We start from the raw sequence: 25,313 nt of genomic DNA on the forward strand, positions 1-25,313 counted from the left end.
AACAAAGAAGAACTAAAAAACTCACATTAAAGTTGCATTATCATATAAAGGAAAAAAGATAAAATGACTACATCATGTAAATGAGATCTTGGATCATTTCTTAAATAGAAGTTCAAGACAATTCAAAGATTTCCAACAGCTGTTCAAGGATCAAAATAAGCTTTCTAAAAAGGAATGCCCCAAGTACAAACACACACACACGAAATCAACAATAGCAGACCAGGTTACTAAAAAGGTGGCACACTGTGCAATGCATTTAAATAATTTTCTACATGTTTTTGGGTTCTAACAACAACAAAAAACTTGATTAGAAGAATGTGTATTAGGAAACTGCCTCTATAAAAGTGATACAAGACAACCTTGCAATAACCGTGAAAGAGCAAAGTTTCATTAAAAGTTCTATAATTTCTGGCTTGTGGTTAAAGTCTTCTCTTCAAAGGGAAGTAAAGTATCTTTATACATTTTATACAATTTATTCTATGCATATTTATGTAATATGTACTGTAGGTAAGACTCATTACTAGGTGTTGTTGAGGTGAAAAAAGATGACTAAGACAAAAGTCCTTTCTTTAAATTCTTGTAAAATTAAAATAAAAAAAAAAAGCATCTTTTTGTTCTTTCTTTGATCCCTTCTACCTGGCAATTCAGAAAGATGAAATGAGATATTCTGCCCGATAAGTGCAGCTTACTAATACTATATAAAAATTCTTAAAAATTCCAAAATCTTTTGATCACTAATAGAAACCTTTCTAGGATTGAACATATTTTTTTCTTAAATAGAGGGATGACTTAAAAACTTTTTTAGATGACTCAAATTTATCACTATGGAGATTCATTAAAATACATTATGTAGAAATGTAGTGAACTATCTCCCAATACCTCAACAATTACATATCCTGCAACTATTATGGCTGCCACTAATATCACATTTTCTCCATGGCCCCACTTTCCAGTTCTTTTTCCTCCTAAACAAAGGTTTGGAAATCAAACAGAAAGTTCTATGCACTTCATTAAATATCAATTAATATCCTTCTATATAACTGACAACTTAGGACCATTTGTTGCTTAGATGCTACTGCCATCAAGTCTGGGGTTAAACTCTAGAAAACTGCTCCAACACTTGAAAAGGAAGAACATATGAGATTATATTGCATTTGTTATACTTTGTTAGCTGATAAGAAAAATACTTAATGAATAAATTCCAATAACACTTCTAAATGGATTTGCACTTTTATAATGGCATCTAGACAGATATATATATATATATATATATATATATATATATATAATATATGTAATATATATATTAAAGAAAAATCCATAGTCTAAGTTAAATTAATCTTGATAGGAATTCAATTCTTAGATTATTCTGAGATTATTTCTGATAAATAATTTGCCTTGGGATCATTAACCAGAAATGCATTTTTAAATAACCACCTCCAAGACATCAGCATTTGAAAGTTACTAATCAAATTTCATCAAGAAGATTGCAGATTATCTTTCATACATTGACAGAATGAAAAATACTCACTCATTTCTGGTTCAGCCGTGAGATCTGCCGTCACAAAATTAGAAGGAAATAACCCTATGCCTTGATGGGTTTCACCTTTCCACCAGTTGGGATCACTATGATAAACAAAAAAGAATGCTTTATAACAATAAAGATTTTTATTTCTATAAATCTTCATCTTTTATAGTATTTATCTTATTAGAATCTTACAATTCAATAAAGGAGCCAAAGAATGTATTTTCATTAGAAATAAGAAATGAGGGCTTAGAGAAGATAAAAAGCTATTAACACAGTTCTTTATATTTTTAAGGGCCAGTGAATGCTTTGGGAATCCAATAAAAAGCTATGAACTCTTTTCCAAAAAAGAGGGCCTATTTATAGTTAAAAAGTGTCAACCTCACAGAGTTCTTGGACTCCAGCATAAAGGTAGGCTCTTTAATACAAATCTTCATTCCTAACTCATTGCTCTTTCTAGTACATACTAGCAAGTTTTTTCTCCCAACAGAACATATACAAAAGATGACACCTTTTATAGTACAACTTTCACAAGGGACACACTCCTTGTTGTGTACCCACATTCACTACTGTATCCCGATTGCCTAATACATGGAAAACTAACAAGTACTCAGTAAAGATTCTTTAAAAGAATGAAGGACCAAGGTTTTATTCAATTTCCAGGTAATTGTCTCAACTGTCATTTTTTCCTCCTTGAAAAAAAATATTAAAATAAAAATCCTATAGTCTTGAATGTTTATCCCCCTAAAATTCTTACGTCGAAATCCTAACCCCCAGAGCAATGGTATCAAAGGTAGGGCCTTTGAAAAACAATCAGGTCACAGGGCAGAACCTTCCTGAATGAAGTTAGTGACCTTATTCACCTCTTCTGCCATGTGGGAACACTTGAAATACAGAATAAAAAAATCAACAAACAAAAATCAACAGCTTTCCTCTACACCAAAAAAAAATCTGCGGAGAAAATAATCAGGAAAATAACATCATTCACAATATCCTCAAAAAAACCAACCAACCAACCAACCAAACAAACAAACAAAAAAACCCAAGGAATAAATTCTACCCAAGGAGGTGACAGGCCTCTACAATGAAAGAAAACTGAAGAAACAAACTGAAGAAGACACTAAATAAGACTGAAGAAAGATATTAAAGAAGTTCTTCAGAAGACAAACATCACTTCGTTCATGGGTAGGCAGAATTAACATTTTAAAATGGTCACATTACCAAAAGCAATATACAGATTCAATGTAATCCTCATCAAATACCAAAGACATTCTTCGCAGAACTAGAAAAGTCAGTCCTAAAATTCATTTGGAGCAATAAAAGACCCAGAATAGCCAAAGGATTACTTAGGATGGGTTACTAAACCAAAAAAGCAATGCTGAAGGTATCATCATACCTGACTTCAAATTAGACTACAGAATTATAGTATCAAAAACTGCAAGGTACAGGCATAAAAACAGACACAGATCAACAGAACAAACTAGAAGATGTGGCGCTAAACTCCACAGTCAGTCACTGATCTTTGACAAAGTAATCAAAAACATACACTGGAGAAAAGACAGCCTTTGCAACAAATGGTGCAGGGGATACAGGTTATCCTTTTGTAAAATGAGACTAGAGTCCTATCTCTCATCCTGCACAAAAGTCAACTCGATGTGGATCAGCGATCTAGGAATTAGACTAGAAATTATGCAAAGCCTGGGAGAACACCTAAGATCAACACTCCAACACATGGACGCAGGCAATGACTTCCTCATTAGGACTCCTAAAGCTCAGGAAGTAATGCCAAGAATTAATAAATAGAAACATCAATTTAAAAGGTTCTGCACAGCAAAGAAGGAAACAATCAACAATGTGGAGAGAGAGCCTACAGAATGGGAGAAAAATATTTGCTAGCTACTCTTCTGATGGTATTTATATCCAAAATATATTAAAAAACCTCAAAAAACAACCCAATTAATAAATGGGCAAATGAATTAACAGCCACTTCCCAAAATATAAATGGCAACAAACATGAAAAAATGTTCAAAATCATTAGCAATTAGGGATATAAATGCAAATCCAATTAGAATGGCAGTCACCAAGAACACAAACAACAATAAATGCTGGAGAGAAGGTAGAGAAAAAGGAACACTTTCACACTGTTGCTGGGATGGTAAATTAGTATGACCACTATGGAAATCAGTATGGGGGTTCCTCAAGACTACAAGTGAAACCACCGTAAGACCCAGCTATACCACTTCTCAGTATTTATCCTAAAGAATTAAAATCATCATACTGTAGTGACATATGCATACCCATGTGTACAGCAGCATATTTCACAATAGCCAAATTATGGAACCAGCCTAGGTGTCCATCAATGGATGGACAGACAAAGAACATGTGTTTTGTGTGTGCGTGTGTGTGTGTGTGTGTGTGTGTGTATACAATGGAGTTTTATTCAACCGTAAAGAAGAAAAAATTATGTCATTCACAGGAAAACGGATAGAACTACAGAATGTAACATTAAATGAAATATAACAAACTCAGAAAGTCATGGGCCATATGTTTTCTTTGGGAAGGAAAAAGGAAATGCAAGGTGGGTGGTGTTGCGGGGGCTCTCATGAGAAGAGAAGGAAAATGAGTATAGTAAAGGGACGGGGCGGGGAGAAAGGGGAAATACTGGCAAACAATATTGGACAAATTATATTGTCTTATCATGTGTATGTATGAAGATATAATAAAGAATCCAGCTATTACGTACAACTATAATGCACCAGGTAAAGATAGGGGGAAAAATTCCACAGTGAATAGACTTTCATTTATGAATCAGGAAAAGGGCCCTCACCAGACACCAAATCTGGGAATCTTGAACTTCCTAGTCTCTAGAATTATGTGAAAAAAAAATTTCTGTTGTTTAAGAGTCACACAGTCTGTGGCAATTTGCTACAGCAGCATGAAAGAACAAGATAATAAGTGATACCAGAAATAATTTTAAATCAATTTGAATTTATTTCTTAAAAGTACTTGCAAATTTTAGTATTTCATTATCAGTAACAATTCATTTTCAAGTAAAGCATCATATAGCTGCGGTTAAAAAAAATTGTAATATTATCCCTATGATAAGGTAAATGTCTAATTCCATGTAAAAATATTTTATTCCACCTGGATAGACTGTTCTATGTAAATAAATCAATATACTACAAATTTCTTACAAATTGAGTGTATTCTCTAAAAACTTTTAAGAATTTACATAGTATGAGACAATCAACTATCATCCACAGAAAATGTTCAATATTTTGATTGCATTTGGTAATTGAATTCAACACAAAGGGTTCACATGGCTGATGAATTAATATTTAACCATTACCTGTCATCAAGAACTGTAATAATTTCCCCAGCTTTAAACGTAAGTTCATTATCTTCAGCAGCTTCAAAGTCATATATAGCACGAACTTTTCGGCCTTCATGTTGGTGGTTAGTTAAAAGACTGGATGTGCTTGGATACAAAGTAGAAAGGGTAGTTGACTGCTGCCTTTGCTCCTTGAGGGACAACTCAATGGCTGGAAAATAATGAGTTTAAAACATCCAAAATTTTAATACAGCCACAATCCAAAGAAGTACCAAAAGATATCACAAAACACAAAGTATTACTTTTTCAAAAGTATAGCTGGAAACTAGAACATTTCCTGATATAATAAAATGAACAAAAATCATTTGTCAATTGTATTCATATGAATATGAACATTCAATTGAATGTTTAAAATTTAACAAGAAATTCATGACTTTTTACTGAACAGATACAATTAAAATTATTAGGGATAATAAGGAATTAAACTCTTGAATACTTTTTTAAAATTTGGTGGCAAATATTTTGCATTTTCTTTCAACTTTTAAATGTTTTCCTGTAGCTTAAGTTCCCAAAATGATAATCAAAATCACATGAGAAATCAAGAGTACTATGCCTCACTGAAGAACTGCTTACTCAATTACAGTCTCAAAGGCAGTATCTAAGAAGCTGGATTTTATTGTTACAAAGATAATTCTTCTGTAACCAGTGGGAAGACTCACCTAACAGATCTTAAATGCGTCTCCTTTATCTCCACCACTACTCCATCAATGCAGATTATCCTCACATGCATCTCTCAGAAACGTAATTATGTTACTGGATTACTCTGCAACACAATCTTAATGTACTCACTACCCTGCTTTCAACTCGAACCATAACCCCTTCTGTTCCTCCACCCCTGTCCTAGAGTGATGAAAGGGCTAATATGAAAACAAAACTTTAACACTATAAGAAGGTCATATGAAAATACCTTTTAGGACCTTGGGGGAGGGAATGCAACCTAAACACAAAATGGTAAAAATCTTAAAAGAAAAGCAATTTTAACATCAAAGTTTAAAACTTTTTTTTGGGGGGGGGGGCGGGTGGAAGGTAACTGGGACTGAATGCAGGCCCTCATGTATGCTAGGCATGCACTCTAACACTGAGCTACGTCCCCAGTCCCTAAAACTTTTATTTGGTAAAACATGCCATTATCAAAGTTAATAAAACCAAAGGCAAGGACAGATGTTTACAACAGATACAATAGTAACAGATAAATACCTAAATATTTAATATTTATATATCTTTAGATAAGATATAAATATTTATATCTTTAGAAATATCACTATTTAAAAAAAATCTTCAAAAGGAAAAGACACTTCACCTACAAATAAATCAGAATAGCCACTACACATACAAAAAAGGACTGAGCCTCACTAGTAATCGTGTAAATAAAAATTAAAATAATTAGACATCATTTTGAACCTATCAGGTTCACAAAAAAACTATAACAATACCAAGTGCTGTGAGATTAAAAATAATCACAGCTTTCATACATTGTTAATGGAAGAAAAAAAATCATACAACCCTTTAGAAAAATTGAAGATAAACCTACCCATGTTCCAACAATACCACTTTTAGTGCCACATAATAAAGTCACATATATATGCAAAAGAGAATACATACAGGATACTGCAGTACTATTTGTTATAGTGAAAAAAAATTAATAATACAAATGCCCATTAGTAGGAAGAGAGAAAAAGTATGCCATACTATTAGTACACTGGAATTTTATATAGTACTTAAAATAAATGAACTTGATTCATCTGTGTCATCACAAAAAGATCTCAAACATAGTACATGAAAAAGCAAGCTACAGATGTAGAGTTTTCGGTTCATGAAAAATAAATTTGTTGGACAGCAAAAAGTAATTGATAAAGTTTTCTGGATATATAAGGCAGTGAAAAGACTATAAAAACTGACTGGAATCCCCAGCACCGCAAAAAAAAAAAAAAAAAAAAAAAAAAAAAAAAAAAAAAAAAAAAAAAAAAAAAAAAAAAAAAAAAAAAAAAAAAACTGACTGAAAAGTATTATGACAACAGTTGCCTCTGAAAAAGACAGACAGTAGATTTCTGCATTAGCTAGAGTCCTATTTCCTTTAAATATTTCAGGGACTTAAAAATGCACCTTTTGCTAAATCTTCTTCTTCTTTTTTGTTAGCTGCAGTCCCAGGATCCTTGGCTACTAGAGCTGGGCTTGCTTTTGCTTGTTCTGCAGCCTAAAAATAAAGAAACAATATTTGAGGGTTGTTCTCAAATTTTCCTACCCATACCTAATTAAAGAACCCTCTCATCAGCCCACTACAGATTTCTGAAGATGATGGACATTCAAACTGGAAGAATTTCCACCTTTCTGAAAGGAATGAAAGAAGAGTCAGGATTGGAGGAAAAAGATTGAGAACAACTGGACTCAGAGCAAACAGAGCAAATACATACCCCAAGATTTGTGTAAAGAAGTTAACCTAAAAACAGAAAACATGGTATGAAAAGATAAGAGAATTTTTAAAAATTTTTAGAGAAATTCCAACACCAGAAAAGAGGTTGGGAGAGGGAAGTAGAGAATTATTTTTAAAATAAATTGTTTTTTAAAAATGTAATACTACTACTCCATTCGATTTTATTGCTACTACTCCATTAGATTTTATTGCTTCCTTCTAGATCAAAAGCCAGGCTGTGGGGCTGGGGAGATAGCTCAGTCGGTAGAGTGCTTGCCTTGTAAGCACAAGAAGCTGGGTTCGATCCCCAGCGCCAAAAAAAAAAAAATTTTTTTTTTGAAAAGCCAGGCTGTTATCTTCAGGAACTCAGATTTATATATAACAACATAAAATGTTCATGAAATTCTATGGCAAACCAAAATACAAATAATTAATTTTGACTGTTTATTACTGCTTATATTAAACATTTTATAGATAAGATCACATACAAGTAAGTGAATATATAAAATGATTCACATGTCTGGAATTACAAGTTTCTAAGCCTTATGTCTCCATGGCCTCTTAGTTTCCATATATTCCATACAAATCTGAATCTGGCCTCTTTTACCAGCCTCATGCTACCAGTTACCAGAAACTGCTCGCAGTGCATGAGCAATCTTTAGACTGGTACTTCAACACCTCTGACACACATTTACTCCAACTTATAATGTTCTCCCTTGCTGGCTCCTTATGTCATATCCAACTCATGAATCAGTAAACAGCTGAAATATCACTTTCTCAATGAAACATTCCTAAACCTCTTAACTAAGCACTTTTTCCTCTATGCTCCTCTGATAACACTTTTAAACAAGGTACTATGATATGGGTGGCTAGGAATGCAAGCTGTGGAGTCAGGCAAACATGGGTCAAATTCCACAAATTTAACACATTTTCTAGCAGTCTGACATTGGGTACACTAAGCTCTTTGCGCAAGTGCAAATAATAGCACTTGCACATCATGGACACCTCACAGCTCATTTAGGGAATTAACACATGTAGCCTGCAAAATCAGGTGAGGTGAGGATCATTCAGGATTTAAAACAAAAATATAGCATCATCTCCAAGGGTCTACAATATATGTAGAGGTAATTCACATGACAAACATAGCACAAACATGGTGAGGCAGGGAGTAAGCAGATCTATTCAGTTTTAAGATTTCTATATTTTACAGCAAATGATACAATATTAGTTTTAATTCAAGTAGATTGTGAAAAGTTACAGATATATATATTATAATCCCCCAGAGCAATCATAAGGAAAAATGGAACTTGAATTATTACATGTACAGCATTCAGAACTGCAGTTGGCACATAGTATATGCAATAAATCTCAGCTTCTATTATAATTACTGTCTACATTTCTGTCTCCACAGACTACATGTTTTTTGGGAGAATGTGCCTAAATATTACAAGTTCTCAATAAATGTTTGTTGAGTGTTAAAAAAAAGCAAAATATTCAGCATTAGAATAAAATATATTACTCTTATTTCTCATTGTATTTCACACTGTCAAACAAATGCACAGACACAGGTAGGGCAGGCAGTGCACACCTATAATCCCAGCAGCTTAGGAGGCAGAGGCAGGAGGATCATGAGTTCAAAGACAGCTTCAGCAACTTAGCAGGCCCTAAGCAACTCAGCAAGACCCTGTCTCTAAATAAAATATTATTACTAGGGTTATTATTATTATTATTATTATTATTATTATTATTATTATTAGGGTTGGGGATGTGGCTCGGTGGTTAAGCACCCCTAGGTTCAAGCCCCAGTAGTTAAAAAAAGAAAAAGCACAGGCATTTATTTAGAAAAGCAAATAAGAAAAAAAGCTTTTTGGAATTTACTTGAATACTACTTTAAGCACTCTTAATTCTGACCCATCTCCAGTTGTAATTTTATTTAGATAATGTTTTATTCACTTTTGAAAAACTGAAAGTATACTTGGTCAGTGATAATCTATAGTTCTTACTGAAACAACGATACTTGTCTTATTAACTAATCTTCAAATACTAAGAGTGCTAGCCTTAATGCTATCAAAACATGAAAAATTAGTGCTAACAGAAATGCATCAGATACCTTCAGATACCTTCAGAATTAGGTATCTGAAGTATGACTTTTCTTAATATTTTTACATTATTTTCTACTGTACTTGCATGAATAAACAAACCTGAAAACATCTTTATATTTTCAGGGGTTTTTGTGAAGTATGCTATGACAAAAATCTAATACGATGAAAATGTAGCAATGACTTAAATAATTAAGTGGCTTTAAACTCTAGAGGGAGTTCTGCAGTTGAACCTAGATCCATTTTTTCATGAAACATGATGCTCTTTGGTTTCTAATGAAAAACTTTTCAGAACCATTAAAAAATGAAATAAAAACCACCATTCTTGTACCATATTTTGTTTTAAATCTAGTTTATGTATTTCTTGTAGCTGAAATATACCAAGTATAACAAAACTAGCTTGGCATATTTTATACCATCTAGATCAAAAGAAGTAAAGTTTTAATTTTGCTACTGGTCCTCTATACCCTAAATATTTTGAATAAGAGAATAATCTAATTTCTCTGTCATTGAAAAATAATGCCCTTGCCAAAGCTTGCTATACTTCTTGTCCTTTGAAGCGTAATCTGGACAGACATAGGTCTGTCAAACTGTATCAAGTGGAAAGTAAGATCAGGTAGTAGAAAACCACTGGACTGAAAGTCAGTGTTCCTGTGTTCTAGTTCCAGCTGTGTCAACTACTAGCTGTTGCCTTGGACAAGTGCCTTAACCACTCTGAGTATCAGTTTCCTCATCTGTAAAATGATGGGATAAGATTAGACACTCCGTTAGTTATTCCTACAGTTAAGATTCTGGTTTAACCAAGCAAGGCTAGATGTCAAATAGATCATTATTTCTTTCTCTTATAAAATTAAGTCCATTTGTGGAGTGAAATGTGATTTTCATTTGTACTGAAATCTATATAGAGTTTTGCTTCTCAAACTTCAGTGGGTACACAGAATCATCTGAGGATCTTGTTAAATGGAGATAATGAATCCACAGATATACAATGCCACCGAAGAGGTTGCATTTCTAATAAGTGTCCATGTGATGCTGATGAGGCTGTTTAGTAAAGCACATTTCAAAGATCAAGTTGTATAGGTACAGAAAATGTAATTCCACTATATCTATGTTCTTTGGTTCTCTGCAGTGAGTTTATTCACTGATAAGCAAGCACCACTTTTATCACCAAGAAATTTATAATATCTTCAACTACTCCACATAAAATTATTTCTTAATTGCACAGATTCTTGAAATTATTCTTAGTAAAGCCAGAGATCAAATATGAATAAATAACTTCTCAAAGACATAGCATTGTAAAACTAATCATAAACCAAAAATTTAAGTTATAATAAAAATGTCCTCTGCTTTCTTCCTCTCTCAGCTATATTGCTGGATCTTCATATCACAAGAGCACTCAGATAAAATGAAAACACCCTGGGAAGAAAATCTACACAGGTTTGGATGATAAACTAAGAGATACCTGTAAGTGGTCAAAAGACCAAAGGTGAGCCCTCTACCACTGAGTGTTCTGTTGATGGTTTCATGCCACTCATTATTTGCCCTGATCTACATAGTAGGTAAAGATGGTACACTAAATTGCCACACATTTTAAGCTCCCTAGATTAGTCGGGCATCCTAAAGGATGGTTACCTTGAATAGAAATAAAGAGAAAGGGAATTTAAAAAAAAAAAAAATCCCTTGATTTTTTTTTTTTTACCTATATGACATAAATCAGAGATGATCCTATTACATAACTGCATGTGTTTGTGTGCTAGGTATATACACATGTATGTGTGTTTGTGTGTTTGAATATACATATAAGAGGAAAGTTAACCCTTTTAGTCTGTCATGTCTGCTGGGGGAAAGGGAAAAGATTCACATATTGGTCAGTTCGTATTAAGGAAAATGTATTTCTCTTTCCATTCAACCCTCATATCTCCACTCTATTTTTAATACAGGTGTTCATAAATTTTCTAAACCAAAAAACCCATAGCCTCATACCTAAATTTTAAGTATATACTGATTTTGTGATTTCATTCTTTGCACTAAAATTATAGTTTTAACAGCACTTAATAAGACTGTCAGTGTGACCTGATGCTAAAACAATTTTGTCTATATTAAAACTACATAAGAAATTAGAAATTACAAAATATTAAACCAATTCATTTATAAAGAAGAAAAGACAGTAGGAAAGTGAAGTTGGAGCACATTAATAATTCACTACAACATTTTTCTGGTGCCTTTGAATCCATCACTCTTATTAAAAATTCCTCTGAAATAATAAAAACCACATAGAAATGGAGAATGAAAAGAAAAATTCAAACATAGTTAACTTTATAGAAACAAATTGTAGCACACACAATTTTATACATTACCTGAGAGCCAATAGCTGGGAATGTAACTCCTTGTTCCTTAAGGTTCTTAATCATTGCTGATATTAGACTAAGCTGTGGATCATTCTTGAATTCATCTGTCCATTCAACCATAAGAGCCTTTAATTTTTCACATACTTTAGGATGACCCTAAGAAATAGAAAAAATATTTAATGAAAAAGTACCAATTTCCTAGCTAATTATTTAGTACAGACACTTTAAATATAAAAATTTTAAAAAGTGTTGTAGACCTCTTTTTCAATCACAAATCACCCCTAACTATACATGTGAAATAATTACCCCTAGACTATACAAGTGGAAAAAAGAATAGTTACTAGAAAGAAAACAAAACATTATTTTCATAGTATGGGGAAAAATAAAGGGAGATACCTTATATTTCAAATTTCAAAAGTGAAATGTATTAATATGTGTAAATATGTAATAAAATTGTGAAAATCACAAAGAAAGGACTTGGACTCAAGTATTCTGCAATTAAGCATGCCCTGTACATCAGGAAGACAAAAATAGTTTATTTTGTTTTGCTTTTTGCAGAGCACTTTTTAAAAACTGCAGTATAGTTTCTTTAACTCCTGACTTAATGTTCATGATCATGTTTTTTTCCCATAATGTTTAATTATCTTGATCTGTTTAATTAGGCTTGCTCTGAGGTACTTACATGTTAATAATTATCTTGGAAACTTTGTTTCATCAAAACAATAACCTCTCCTTAAGTATAAAACTGAAAGTGTAAATTGTAAAACATTTGGAAAATAAAGTCCTCTCTCAGATACGCAGTTGTTTTTTCAAAACAGTTGATTACACTAATATGTAAGCTTGCATACTATATCTTCACTTAAATTATAGAAAACATGAGAATAAAATCTCTTTATGAACAGTGCACATTTTGATGGACATTCGGGACATTAAAAGACAATGTTTACTAATTAACAGAAAATAATTAAACATAACTAACTGAATAAAACAAAAGAAACTATCACATAATCACATTTGAAATGTACAGAATTTTAAATCTTTCTTTTTTTTTTTTTTTTTGGCAGTGTTGGGGATTGAACCTAGGGCCTTGTGCTTGCAAGGCAAACACTCTACCAACTGGGCTATATCCCCAGCTATTAAATTTTTGTGACATTTCTACACTGCTTTTTCCTACTAAAAACTGGAACTAAAATCTAAAATTTCTGCCCGCCTCCCAAAGAAAGAGGCATTTCCCCTTCTGATAATTTAAAAAAAAAAATTTTTAGCTGTAGATGGACACAATACCTTTATTTTACTTATTTACTTTTATGTGCTACTGAGAATCAAACCCAGGGCATCACACATGGTAGGTGAGCACTCTGAGTCACAATACAAGCCCCAATCCTTTTGATTTTATATATAATACCAAAAAAATTTTAAAGCCACCAATAATTATCTTCAGAATATATAATTCTTTACTAGAAAAACTCAAAGTACTTATTAATTTTTTTAACTTCTTTGAATTAGGGGATTTAATTTTTTTATTTTACATCCAATTATGCAGGCAGGGTAGGGGTCCCTCAATTCCCATTTCCTGTCTTAGTTTTGATGAAGAAACAGCACTCTGGTCCATCTGGCTGCATGTTTTCATCTGAACTGAAGACAGGGCCTTGAATATTCCCAGGCACTGATAAAAGTTGTTCACGCTATTGTTCAAAATATTAATAAATATACGGAAACCTTCCTTGGCCCTGAGCCAAATTCCATAAACTCTCATATACACTCTATAACCTAACTCCCTAATTATAGACATATCTGAATAAAATGTCTCTTTTTTCACTGGACACTGCAACCCTCTGTATATAAGTTCCACTATCAAATGACTTGGACTGATTACCTTGGCATTTAGTGCTTCTTTCTTTGGAATTACAACTGGCCCCACCTCGTGATGGTTTGGGGCAGTCCCTGGTAGGAATTCCCCTGCCACCATTTTTGGGGCAACTCCATTTGCCAGTTTGGTCAGACAAAATAGCAGAGTTCTATTAAAACCCTGAGATGGCCAGTGGTCTCCTTCATATTAGATGAAAATTCAACAGTGCCCTACATTCTGGCAGTATTCCTGAAGGGTTCTACTTTAGGAAACTTACAAAAATGGTTACAAAAACTGTGCCTAAAATAGACTGGTATTATTTAATTAACTATAGATATACATGTTTTCTTATCAGATGAAAGGAAAGAGGGGAAAAAGTTAATTCTACTTCAATATGACTTGAAAAAACAACTCTAATAATTACATAGATTTGTAGTCTCTTCAGTAAAAACTGTATTTATTTGTATAATGGATAGATAGTCTAGAAAGGGTAAAATATAGAGAAGATAAAAACAGAATAGTCCCTTGTGGTTAAAATATTAAGAAATGGACAATAAAATACATGAAGAAGATTGCCTTAATTTCTGGAAGTAACGTTCCTTACCTTATTCAATACGTTGCTTACTTCACTAGCAAAATCTCTTGAACATACTTCTAAATGAAAAATTTTGCCACAGTTTGATACACATGCTCCTAGAAGCTAAAAGCATACAATCAGAAGTTAAAAGAGTTCAATATGGGTAGGTAATGTTGTGACAAAGCTCAAAATGAAACCACTTACAGTCAAAGCTTGCATAGCAACATGAGGATCTTTATGGTTCACCCTCCTCATAATAGACCGAAGACAATCTTTAGGTCTAAAAAATGAGAAATTAAGCAATTATAATACATCTAGCATCCATCTCCAATTGTAGGCAACAGACTACTATACAAAAGAAACAATATGATAAAGTACATTTATTTTTTTATATTTTATTAATGACATGTTTGAAAAACTACACATTAACTAGTTCCTTTAAAAATTTCAAGCAGACTTAACAAGTTTTCTTATTTACCAAGTATAAATTAGGCATTTGGGGTTAATGTTGGCTGAAAATAAAATGGTAAGCCAAAACTTCCACTTTTAGTCATGACATAATAAATTCAGGGCTGGGGTTGTGGCTCAGTGGTAGAGTGCTTGCCAAGCATGCATGAGGCCCTGGGTTCAACCCCAGCACCACATAAAAACACTAAATAAATAAAATAAAGGCATTGTGTCCATCTACAACTAAAAAAAAAGAAATTTTTTTTTAATTAAAAAATAAATTCAACTAGATTTATATTTCTACTGTAAACAATTTTAAACAAAAAAAATTTTGAAATATGTATTAAGAGATGCACCCTACAGCCTCAGTAGTGACAGCAATTCCCCTCTGGGAGCCATGCTAGCACCTCCCAGGAGGTTAGACAGCTTTGTGTCACGGTAACCATGTGCAACAGAAAGGAGATAATCAAAAGTAGTACACTACTTAGGCACTGGAGAAATAGAACAGAAAAGGACAATGCAGGGTGAAATTGTGGCTTGTGGTAGAGCACCTGCCTAGCATGTATAAGCCCCGGGGTTCAATCCCCTATACCCTGGGGAGGGCAGAGAAAGGGAGAACACTATGGCCTATGTCAAAGTTTCATTTACAATGGTCCAGGAATGCTTGTACAGATCTCCCTGATGAAGATTTATTCAAATGGGGAGTTTGACAAAAAGTACAACCCCAAATGGCACAGTATCATAGGAGGAACTCTGGTGTATGACACACAAAACCAAATACTTCATCTACTTCTACCTAGGCCAAGTGGCTATTCTGCTTACATCTGGTTAAAACCTGGGTTGTGTCACACACCCATTAATACATACAAAAATAAGCACTAGAGCCTAAATTCTAAATGCCGGAAACAAATATCTACATCTACGGCCTTGTTAAGGCATTGAACTGCATTGTACTTTTTACAAAGACTTCTCTTAACTAAAATATTTTTTTGGTGTTTTTTTTAATGGCAAAATAACTTTATTTTGTGTTTTGGGTTATTTTCTAGTGCTGGGGATTGAACCCAGAGCCTTGTATAGTAGGCAATCACTAAGTTACATCCCCAGTCCACATTTGTATTTATTTTTTACCCCATACTTCTCTGCCCCATGTTTTATCCCTCAGTCTAATCCTTTAAAAAATAAATCTGTTGGAATTGAAGAAGACCTGTAGAAGATAGAAAGACCTCCCATTGTTCATGAATAGGTAGAATTAACATTTTAAAATGGTCACATTACCAAAAGCAATATACAGATTCAATACCAAAGACATTCTTCGCAGAACTAGAAAAGTCAGTCCTAAAATTCATTTGGAACAATAAAAGACCCAGAATAGTCAAAGGATTACTTAGGATGGGTTACTAAACCAAAAAAGCAATGCTGAAGGTATCCTACCTGACTTCAAATTAGACTACAGAATTATAGTATCAAAAACTGCAAGATACAGGCATAAAAACAGACACAGATCAACAGAACAAACTAGAAGATGTGGCGCTAAACTCCACAGTCAGTCACTGATCTTTGACAAAGTAATCAAAAACATACACTGGAGAAAAGACAGCCTTTGCAACAAATGGTGCAGGGGATACAGGTTATCCTTTTGTAAAATGAGACTAGAGTCCTATCTCTCATCCTGCACAAAAGTCAACTCGATGTGGATCAGCGATCTAGGAATTAGACTAGAAATTATGCAAAGCCTGGGAGAACACCTAAGATCAACACTCCAACACATGGACGCAGGCAATGACTTCCTCATTAGGACTCCTAAAGCTCAGGAAGTAATGCCAGAATTAATAAATAGAAACATCAATTTAAAAGGTTCTGCACAGCAAAGAAGGAAACAATCAACAATGTGGGGAGAGAGCCTACAGAATGGGACAGAAATCTTTGCTAGCTGCTCTTCTGACAGTATTAATATTCAGAATATATATTTAAAAAAAAAAACTCAAAAAACAACCCAATTAATAAATGAGCAAATGAACTAAGTAGACACTTCTGAAAAGAAGAAATATAGCCAGGTGTAGTATCACACACCTGTAATCCCAGCATCTTGGGAGGCTGAAGCAGGAGGATTGCAAGTTCAAAGCCAGCCTCAGCAATTTAGCAAGACCCTGTCTCAAAATAAAAAGATAAAAAGGGCTGAGGATGTGGCAGCTCAGTGGTTAAGCATCCCTGGGTTCAACACCTGGCAAAAAAAAAAAAAAAAAAAAAAAGGAGAAATTCAAATGGCCAAACAATGTTCAACATCATTAGCAATTAGAGGAATGCAAATCAAAACTATTCAGAGATTTTAGTCCATCCAGTTAGAATGGCAATCACCAAGAACACAAACAACAATAAATGCTGAAGAGGAGGTAGAGAAAAAGGAACAGTTTCACGCTGTTGATGGAGCTGTAAGTTAGTACAACCACTGTGGAAATCAGTATGGAGGTTCCTCAAGACTACCAATGAAACCACCATAAGACCCAGCTATACTTACTCTCCTCAGTATTTATCCTAAGGTATTAAAGTCATCATACTACAGAGGCACATGCATACCCATGTTTATAGTAGCACAATTCACAATAGCCACATTATGGAACCAGCCTAAATGTCCCATCAATGGATGAATGGATAAAGAAAATGTGGTATATATACACAAAGGAATTTTATTTAACCGAAACAAGAATGTGGGTTGGGGTTGTAGCTCAATGATAAAGGACTTGCCTAGTACGTGTGAAGCTCTGGGTTAGATCTTCAGCACCACATAAAAATAAAAAAATAAAGGTATTGTGTCCATCTACAATTAAAAGTATTTTAGAAACATATAGAAGAATATTATGTCACCTGCTGAAATAATGGATGAAACTTGGTAACATTCTGTTAAACAAAATAAGCCAAACTCAGAAAAGTCAAGGGTCCTGTTTTCTCTCATATGTGGAAGCAAGAGAGGATAAAAGAAAAAAGCGTGAGGGGTGGCATCTCACGAACAACAAAGGGAGATGAGTAGAGGAGATGGAAAGGATCAGCAGAAGAAAAAAGAGGGAAATGGGAAATGCTAGGGAATGAAACTGGCCAAATTATATTGTTATATCATGGGCAGAAATGAACATGTAACAATGAATCCCGCTATTATGTATAATCATAATACACCAATAAAAAGTATGGAAAAAATAAATCTGTTGGAGATGAAAAATTAAAAGTATATATTGAGGTAACTGGGGACATTAGACCACAGCAGTACTGAGTAAGTCCCAAAAGTGAACAAAGGAGATAATCCACAGGTTTGCTTAAACTTTCCAGCTACGGATACTTTCCAAATATTAGTGAACGCATTCTGCCTAAAGGCAATATCTGGATTTCAGTTCTAGAAGCATGGAGATCCCAATAACAGCAATATGAGTTGAACAGAAAGAAGTCAGAATTCAGGAGACCTGAGGAAATTAGAATATGCAGGTTGGAGTACAACATGCTATTAGAAGTTAAGCGTTATAGACAACTGCAGAAGGATTCACTTAGGTCTGTTGTGGAAAATGCCAAGTATGAAAAATTCCATGAAACTGGGCAAAAGTGACTGAGCACACTATGCCAAAGATTTCCTAAAGTTCACATAGTTTTCAAAGCTTACATCAATGTGGAGAATCCTTGTTGAATATCCAGGGCAATCACTGACTCCAGAGGGTTTAGTCCCTAACAATGGAGTTAAACTATCCTGAAATTCACCCTACCACAACTTAAAAATAAGTCACAGAAGGATTTGACAACCTGTAAAAGAAAAAGAGTCCAACATTCTTTTTAACAGGAATACAACAAAGCCTAGTGCTCAACAATATAAAATTCACACTACAAACGTCTTGTAAAAAAAAAATACTAGATATGATGTGAAGCATAAAATTGTGACACAATAACTAGGAGAAAACTCAACCAATTGAAAATGGAGAAATAATAGAGATGATGGAATTAGAGCTGTTAAAGATTTTATATAAGCTTTTGTAAGTATGCTCAAGGAGGTACAAAAAAATTGAATGTAAGGACAAATGATATCTAAAAGGAACCAGATAAACGTCTATAGATGAAAAATGTAATGATGAAAAATTAGTTGGATAGAATGAATCAGGTAAGTGTGAAATACCAGTAAATTTGCAAACATCCTAAAAGCATCTGAACTGAATTACAATGGGAAAAAATAACTAAAAAACAGTAAAAAGGGGCCAACACTACAATTATTTTAAGGAGAAATGGAAAGAAAAACAAAACCACAGAAAATTCAATTTGATACATAAATTTGTAATAAACTTACACAAGTTTATCTTTGATACATAAAAGAAAAATAGGAAAATATAATCTAACAAGAGGCAAATTAAGATTTTCAATCCAACAATACTAATAAACTACTTTAGTAGTCTGCAGAATAAGGAACACTCTCAGGGATAATAAAGAAGGAAGTTACCTAATAATTTCACCAGGAAGACACATAAATACGTAACAAAAGAATTTCAAATTACACAAAGAAAACACTGATAAAGCTGAAAGAAAAGAGACAATCTACTGCAAATTTCAATATAACTTTTAATAATTTGAAAACATTAGACAAAGACACACACATACACAGATTTGGAACACCTGAACAACACTATCATGCAACTGGAACTTATAGACATTATAAAATAATCACAAAACCATAATTTTACTTAAGGGCTGAGGTTGTAGCTCAGTGGTAAAGCGGTTGTCTTGAATGTATGAAACAGTAGGTTTGATCCTCAGCACCACATAAATAAATAAAATAAAAGAATTATGTCCATCTACAACTAAAAAAAAAAAAAAATTTCATGTAATTAAAAAAAAAACCCATAATTTTACTTCAGGATATAAAAATAAAGCCCTTTGTACAAGAATGTTAATAGAGGCCCTATTCATAGAGTCCCAACTAGATACAATCTAAACATCCATCAAGAGATAAACAAAAAGTAACATTCATACAATGTACTTCTTCTTAGTAATATGTAAAACTACTGATACACAAAAACATGAATTCATCTTAGAAATGCCATACTAACTGAAGTTTCATTTTATGAAATTCTAGAAAAGGAAAATGTAATCTATAATGACAATGTTTACCATTAAGTTGCCTAGAGTGAAAGAAAATTTTGAGTAACTAAAATTCTGTCTTGATTATGGTGGTAATTAATTAAGTGCTATCTATTTGCAAAAACTTACCAAACTATCATACTATGCACTTACAAGGGATATATTTTGTTATAGAAAAAATATACCTCAGTAAAACGACTTTTTCTTTGAATGGCAGAAGAATGTGGCAAACATGCACTTCATGGGGATGCCACATGATAATTAAAATTAACAGTTATGCAGAATAACCACAACCTGAGAAACATCTGTGTTTAGGTTCTCAAAACTTCATATAAACATGTGGGCAGGATGACACATGCGTGTAATCCCAGCAGTTTTGGAGGCTGAGGCAAGAGAACTGCAAATTCAAGGCCAGTCTCAGCAATTTAGCAAGGCCCTAAGCAACTGAGTGAGATCCTGTCTCAAAATAATAACATAAAAAAGCCTGGGGATAAAACTCAGGTGTAATGAACCCCTGGGTTCAATCCCAAGTACTAAAAAATAAAAAATCAAATAAGCAAAGAACTCATTCAGTGTTCAAAACAGTCCACAGCTAACTGAGTCTTGGAATACAGTTCCTTGCCTATGATGCCAGTTACCAGGCCATAACAAGCACGAACCACATTCAAACCTATCACTGTGTTCTGACCACAGTTCTGCCTTCCAAGGAATTAACATAAACAGGAAGCTCTTTAAATAAGTCAAAGGAAGATAGCCTCAAAATATTATATCATCAAATTGCAATGATATTTTACTATAATAACAAAAACATTATCAACATCTATACAGTACTCAAGCACAAAATAAAAACACACATTCTTCATACTACATGGGATAAATAATGTGTTAGGTCAGCAAGCAAGCGTGCGCACATTTAAAAGGACAGAAATCATAGGAAGTTAAAAAAAAATAAGATTAAAAAAAAAAAAAAAAAAAAAAAAAAAAACAGGTTGGGATGTAGATTAGTGGCAAAGTGTCTGCCTTGCATTCATTCGCAAAGCCCTGGGGTTCGACCCCCAGTTCCAAAAAGGAACTCCACCAAAAAAAATAAACAAATAAGATAAAAAGAAATCATAGGAAGCATGTTTTCCAACCACAAAAGAATAATTAGAAATCAATAAATATTGGGAAATTCAAATATTCAAAAAATTAAATAGCATACTCCTAAATCGGAATGAACCAAAAAAAAAAAAAAAATCACAAGGAAAATCAGAAAATACTTTTGAGGTGAATGAAAAGAAAAACATAACACCAGGAAAGTTATGCAATGCAGTAAAAGCAGTGCTTAGGGGAAATTTACACCTTACAGGTGTAAAAGTTTTAAAAAGGATCTCAGCACAAACATCTTTACCCATAAGGATGGTTGTTATTAAGAAAGAAAGAGAAAGAAAAAGAAAGAAAGATGGGTGGGGGAGGAGGGGGGGAGGAGGAGGGGAGGGAGGGAGGGAGGGTGAGAAGGAGGGAAAGGAAGGGAAAGAGAGAGAAAGAGAAAACAAAATTCTAAGTGTTGGTAGGATGTAGAGAAATTAGGAACTCTTATTCACTGTTGGTAGGAAAGTAAATTGGTATTGACAATGTGGGAAGCAGTATGCTAATAGGTTCAATTTAAAATAGAATTATCATATGATCCAACATATGATCCAACCCCAAAGAACTGAAAGCAGGGTCTCAAAGAGGTATCTGTACATCCATGTTCATGGCCACATTATTCACAACTGCTAAAATGTGGAAGCAACTCAAATACCCTTTGACGAATGAATAAGCAAAAGATGGCATACACATATATGAAAAGTAACATTAAAAAAGAAGGCAATTCTAGCATATGCCACTAACATAGATGAAGACATTATACTAAGTGAAATAAGTCAGTCACAAAAAGACAAATATTATATGATGACACTTACATGAGGTTTTTAACAGTAGTTAAAATCGAAAGAGAATGGTAGTTTGCTAGGGGTTGTGGGGAAGACAGAATGAATTGTTACTGTTAATGGGTATAGAATTTCAGTTTTCCAAGATGAAAATAGTTCTCAAAATGGATAATGATGGGGCTGGGGAGATAGCTCAGTTGGTAGAGTGCTTGCCCTGTAAGCACAAGGCCCTGGGTTCAATCCCCAGCACCCGCCCCCCCAAAAAAAGATGGCTAATGATTGCATAATATTATGAGTGTATTTAACAGCACTGAACTGCATACTGAATATGGTTTACATGGGAAATCTTGTCAGGTATACTTACCACATTTAAAAAATGGAAAAAAGTTTCAGATCAATAATCTAAGTTTTTACCTTAAAAAACTAGGAAAAGTCCTTTGGGTATAGGCCAAGGAGTGGGATAGCTGGGTCAAATGGTGGGTCCATTCCAAGTTTTCTAAGGAATCTCCACACTGCTTTCCAGAGTGGATGCACTAATTTGCAGCCCCACCAGCAATGTGTGAGTGTACCTTTTTCCCCACATCCCCTCCAACACCTATTGTTGCTTGTATTCTTGATAATCGCCATTCTAATTGGGGTGAGATGGAATCTTAGGGTAGTTTTGATTTGCATTTCTCTTATTACTAAAGATGGTGAACATTTTTTCATATATTGTTGATTGCTTATAGATCTTCTGTGAAGTGTCTGTTCATATCCTTAGCCCATTTGTTGATTGGGTGATTTGTATTCTTCATGTAGAGTTTTTTGAGTTCTTTATATATTCTGGAAATTAGTGCTCTATCTGAAGTATGATTGGCAAAGATTTTCTCCCACTCTGTAGGCTCTCTCTTCGCATTGCTGATAGTTTCCTTTGCTGAGAGAAAGCTGTTTAGTTTGAATCTATCCCAGTTATTGATTTTTGCTTTTATTTCTTGTGCTATGGGAGTCCTGTTAAGGAAGTCTGATCCTAAGCCAACAAGTTGAAGATTTGGACCTACTTTTTCTTCTGTAAGATGCAGAGTCTCTGGTCTGATTTCAAGGTCCTTGATCCACTGTGAGTTGATTTTTGTGCAGGGTGAGAGATATGGGTTTAGTTTCATTTTGTTGCATATGGATTTCCAGTTTTCCCAGCACCATTTGTTGAAGAGGCTATCTTTTCTCCATTGCATGAACTCAGGGCACTCAACCACTGAGCTATACCTAAGCCCTATTTTGAATTTTATTTAGGGACAGGGTCTCACTGAATTGGCTTAGTGCCTCACTGTTGCTGAGGCTGGCTTTGAACTTGGTATTCTCCTGTCTCAGCCTCCTGAGCCACTGAGATTACAGTCGTGCGCCACCTGGCAAGTTCATGTATAACTCTTTAAAGGCCTTGAATACACAAAAAGTTCAGTGCTGAGAATATAGCTCAGGGGTTAAGCACCTGCCTTAGCATGTGTAAGGCCAGGGGAGATTTGATTCTCAGCACTGAAAACAAAAACCCCTCACAGTAGTTGTCTATCTTACCCACACCTAGTATGTTAATGTAGAGTAGGTCAATGTGTAGTGTAATCAAAGACAAACATCCACTTGTCTCTCTTACCCCTAATATCCATATTGTCCCATATTCTCTGTTTATGCTCTTACTCTGCCTGATTTGACTCCTCCTAACCTTTTCAACCTGCTCCATCTATATCATCCTCCTTGCTTTTCCTCAAACAAGTCAAATGCTTGCATATAGTTTCATATCTTCTTTTTTTTTTTTTTGTGGTGCTGGGGATTGAACCCAGGGCCTTGTGCTTGTGAGGCAAGCACTCTACCAACTGAGCTATCTCCCCAGTCCCCAGTTTCATATCTTGAATTATTTTTCCTAAAATATATTCCAAATAAAATTTAAAAAGACTAGGATGAAGTGCCCCTGGGTGTAACCCCCATACCAAAACAACAAAATAAACATTGAAACAGTATAGTATGAAGCTATTCTTTAGAGAAGGTCCAATAATAAAAGATGATACTATTAGAAAACCAGCATCATGTCCCTGGCAGTGAGACAAACAAATCAGGAGAGTGAACAGTAATAGATGTTAAAACTAGTTAAAAAGAGATTAACACCTTTCCAGCTGTTTTATCTGGTGATAACCACTATAACCAGATGATCAAGATTGTTATCAGTTGTCTAACAATCTGATGCAACTCCAATGATACACATCACCTGTATTGCTGCAAAAATACAAGATTAACAAAAAAAAACTAGGAAGAGTAGAGCAAACTAAACCCAAAGTAAGGAGAAGGAAGAAAATAATGAAGATTAAAAAAGAGAAAATGAAATAAACAAAACAACAAAGAAAAATCAATAAAACCAAAAGTTGTTTTTATAAAAGATCAACAAAATGGACAAATCTTTAGTTAGATTGGCTAAAAAATACTCAAATTATTAATATTAAAAATTAATTACTTCCAATATTGATGAAAGAAAAAGGATTTTTTAAAAATTGCTTAACAATTTTATGTCAACAACTTGGTTATACTAAATAAAATGAACAAATGCCTACAGACTAGTGAAACTGACTCAAAAAGCAAGGGAAAATCTGAATAAACCTGTGTAACAAGTAAAAAGACTGAATACAAACGAAAAAAAACTAACTTCCCACAGAGAAAATTCCCAGACTAAATGGTTTTACGGTGAATTCTACCAAAAGTTTAAAGAATCAACATCAATTCTTCACACACAAAAAAGGATACATAAACTAAACTTTATCAACATTAAAAACATTTGTGCATCGAGGAATATCATCAATAATCAAAAAAGTCAATCCTGGGAGAAAATATTTGTAAACCATAAATGATAGGGACTAATAACACCATAATATATTTTTAAAACTCCTGCATCTCAAAACCTAACTTAAAAATGGGCCAAAGACTTCAACAGACCTTTCTCCTAAGAAGATATACAAATGACCAACTACCACACCAAATCAAAATCTAACTGAAAAACTAGTTCACACCCAAATGGTTATTGTTTTAAAAGGAGGAGGATACCAAGTTTTGTTAAGGATGTGGCGTATAACAAATCTGAGAGAATGAAATTAAGAACTGTACTGTTGCTCTCCAGTGATTAAAAATGCTTTCATTCTGAAAACATGCTGCCTGGAATAGTGCCTCCAATATGGTCTATGCTAAAAAAATACATAAATAAAAATTATGCTAAATATAAAAACCAATATTTTTCACAGTTTTATAACTAGCATTTTATATTTCTTAACAAACTTATATTTCTTACAAAGTTATATTTCTTAACAACTTCAGCAAATTATCCACTGACTTCTGTTCTAAGTGAAAACAATGTTTTCCCTCTCTTTCCTTATTCTAACATGGGAAAAATAAAAGATAAGGATCAGGAAAAGAAATTATCTCTCATCTCTCCCAGTTTACCACCCTAAACACCGATGTTTCTCTTACCATTTGATACATGATCATAACACAAATAACTGTTACACAATGTCAAGGAAGAGCAATATTGCCTGGGGTTAGTTTCCAAAGTTAGGGTACAGTCAAAACTGCCTTTGAGCACCAAATGAAAAGCTGGCTTGCTTTTATAAAGTTTATGTTATATAGGTTGGAGTATCCCTCTATCTA

General features: G+C 33.8%; 1 protein-coding gene across 4 annotated transcripts in view; it reads right to left on the reverse strand.

Annotated features, from left to right (window-relative positions):
* Stam (signal transducing adaptor molecule) overlaps window positions 1-25,313 on the reverse strand; it is a 67,800-nt gene that overhangs the window by 16,553 nt on the left and 25,934 nt on the right. For all 4 annotated transcript variants that reach the window (XM_047521380.1, XM_047521377.1, XM_047521379.1 and 1 more), the window contains 6 exons: window positions 14,404-14,479; window positions 14,227-14,322; window positions 11,783-11,929; window positions 7,020-7,110; window positions 4,875-5,067; window positions 1,532-1,626 (listed from right to left, as the gene is read on the reverse strand). In XM_047521380.1, the coding sequence (XP_047377336.1) occupies window positions 1,532-1,626; window positions 4,875-5,067; window positions 7,020-7,110; window positions 11,783-11,929; window positions 14,227-14,322; window positions 14,404-14,454 (673 nt within the window). In that variant the 5' untranslated portion in view covers window positions 14,455-14,479. The remainder of the gene's footprint in view (window positions 1-1,531; window positions 1,627-4,874; window positions 5,068-7,019; window positions 7,111-11,782; window positions 11,930-14,226; window positions 14,323-14,403; window positions 14,480-25,313) is intronic.

Source organism: Sciurus carolinensis, chromosome 12 (assembly GCF_902686445.1).
Source record: "Sciurus carolinensis chromosome 12, mSciCar1.2, whole genome shotgun sequence".
Taxonomy (NCBI): domain Eukaryota; kingdom Metazoa; phylum Chordata; class Mammalia; order Rodentia; family Sciuridae; genus Sciurus; species Sciurus carolinensis.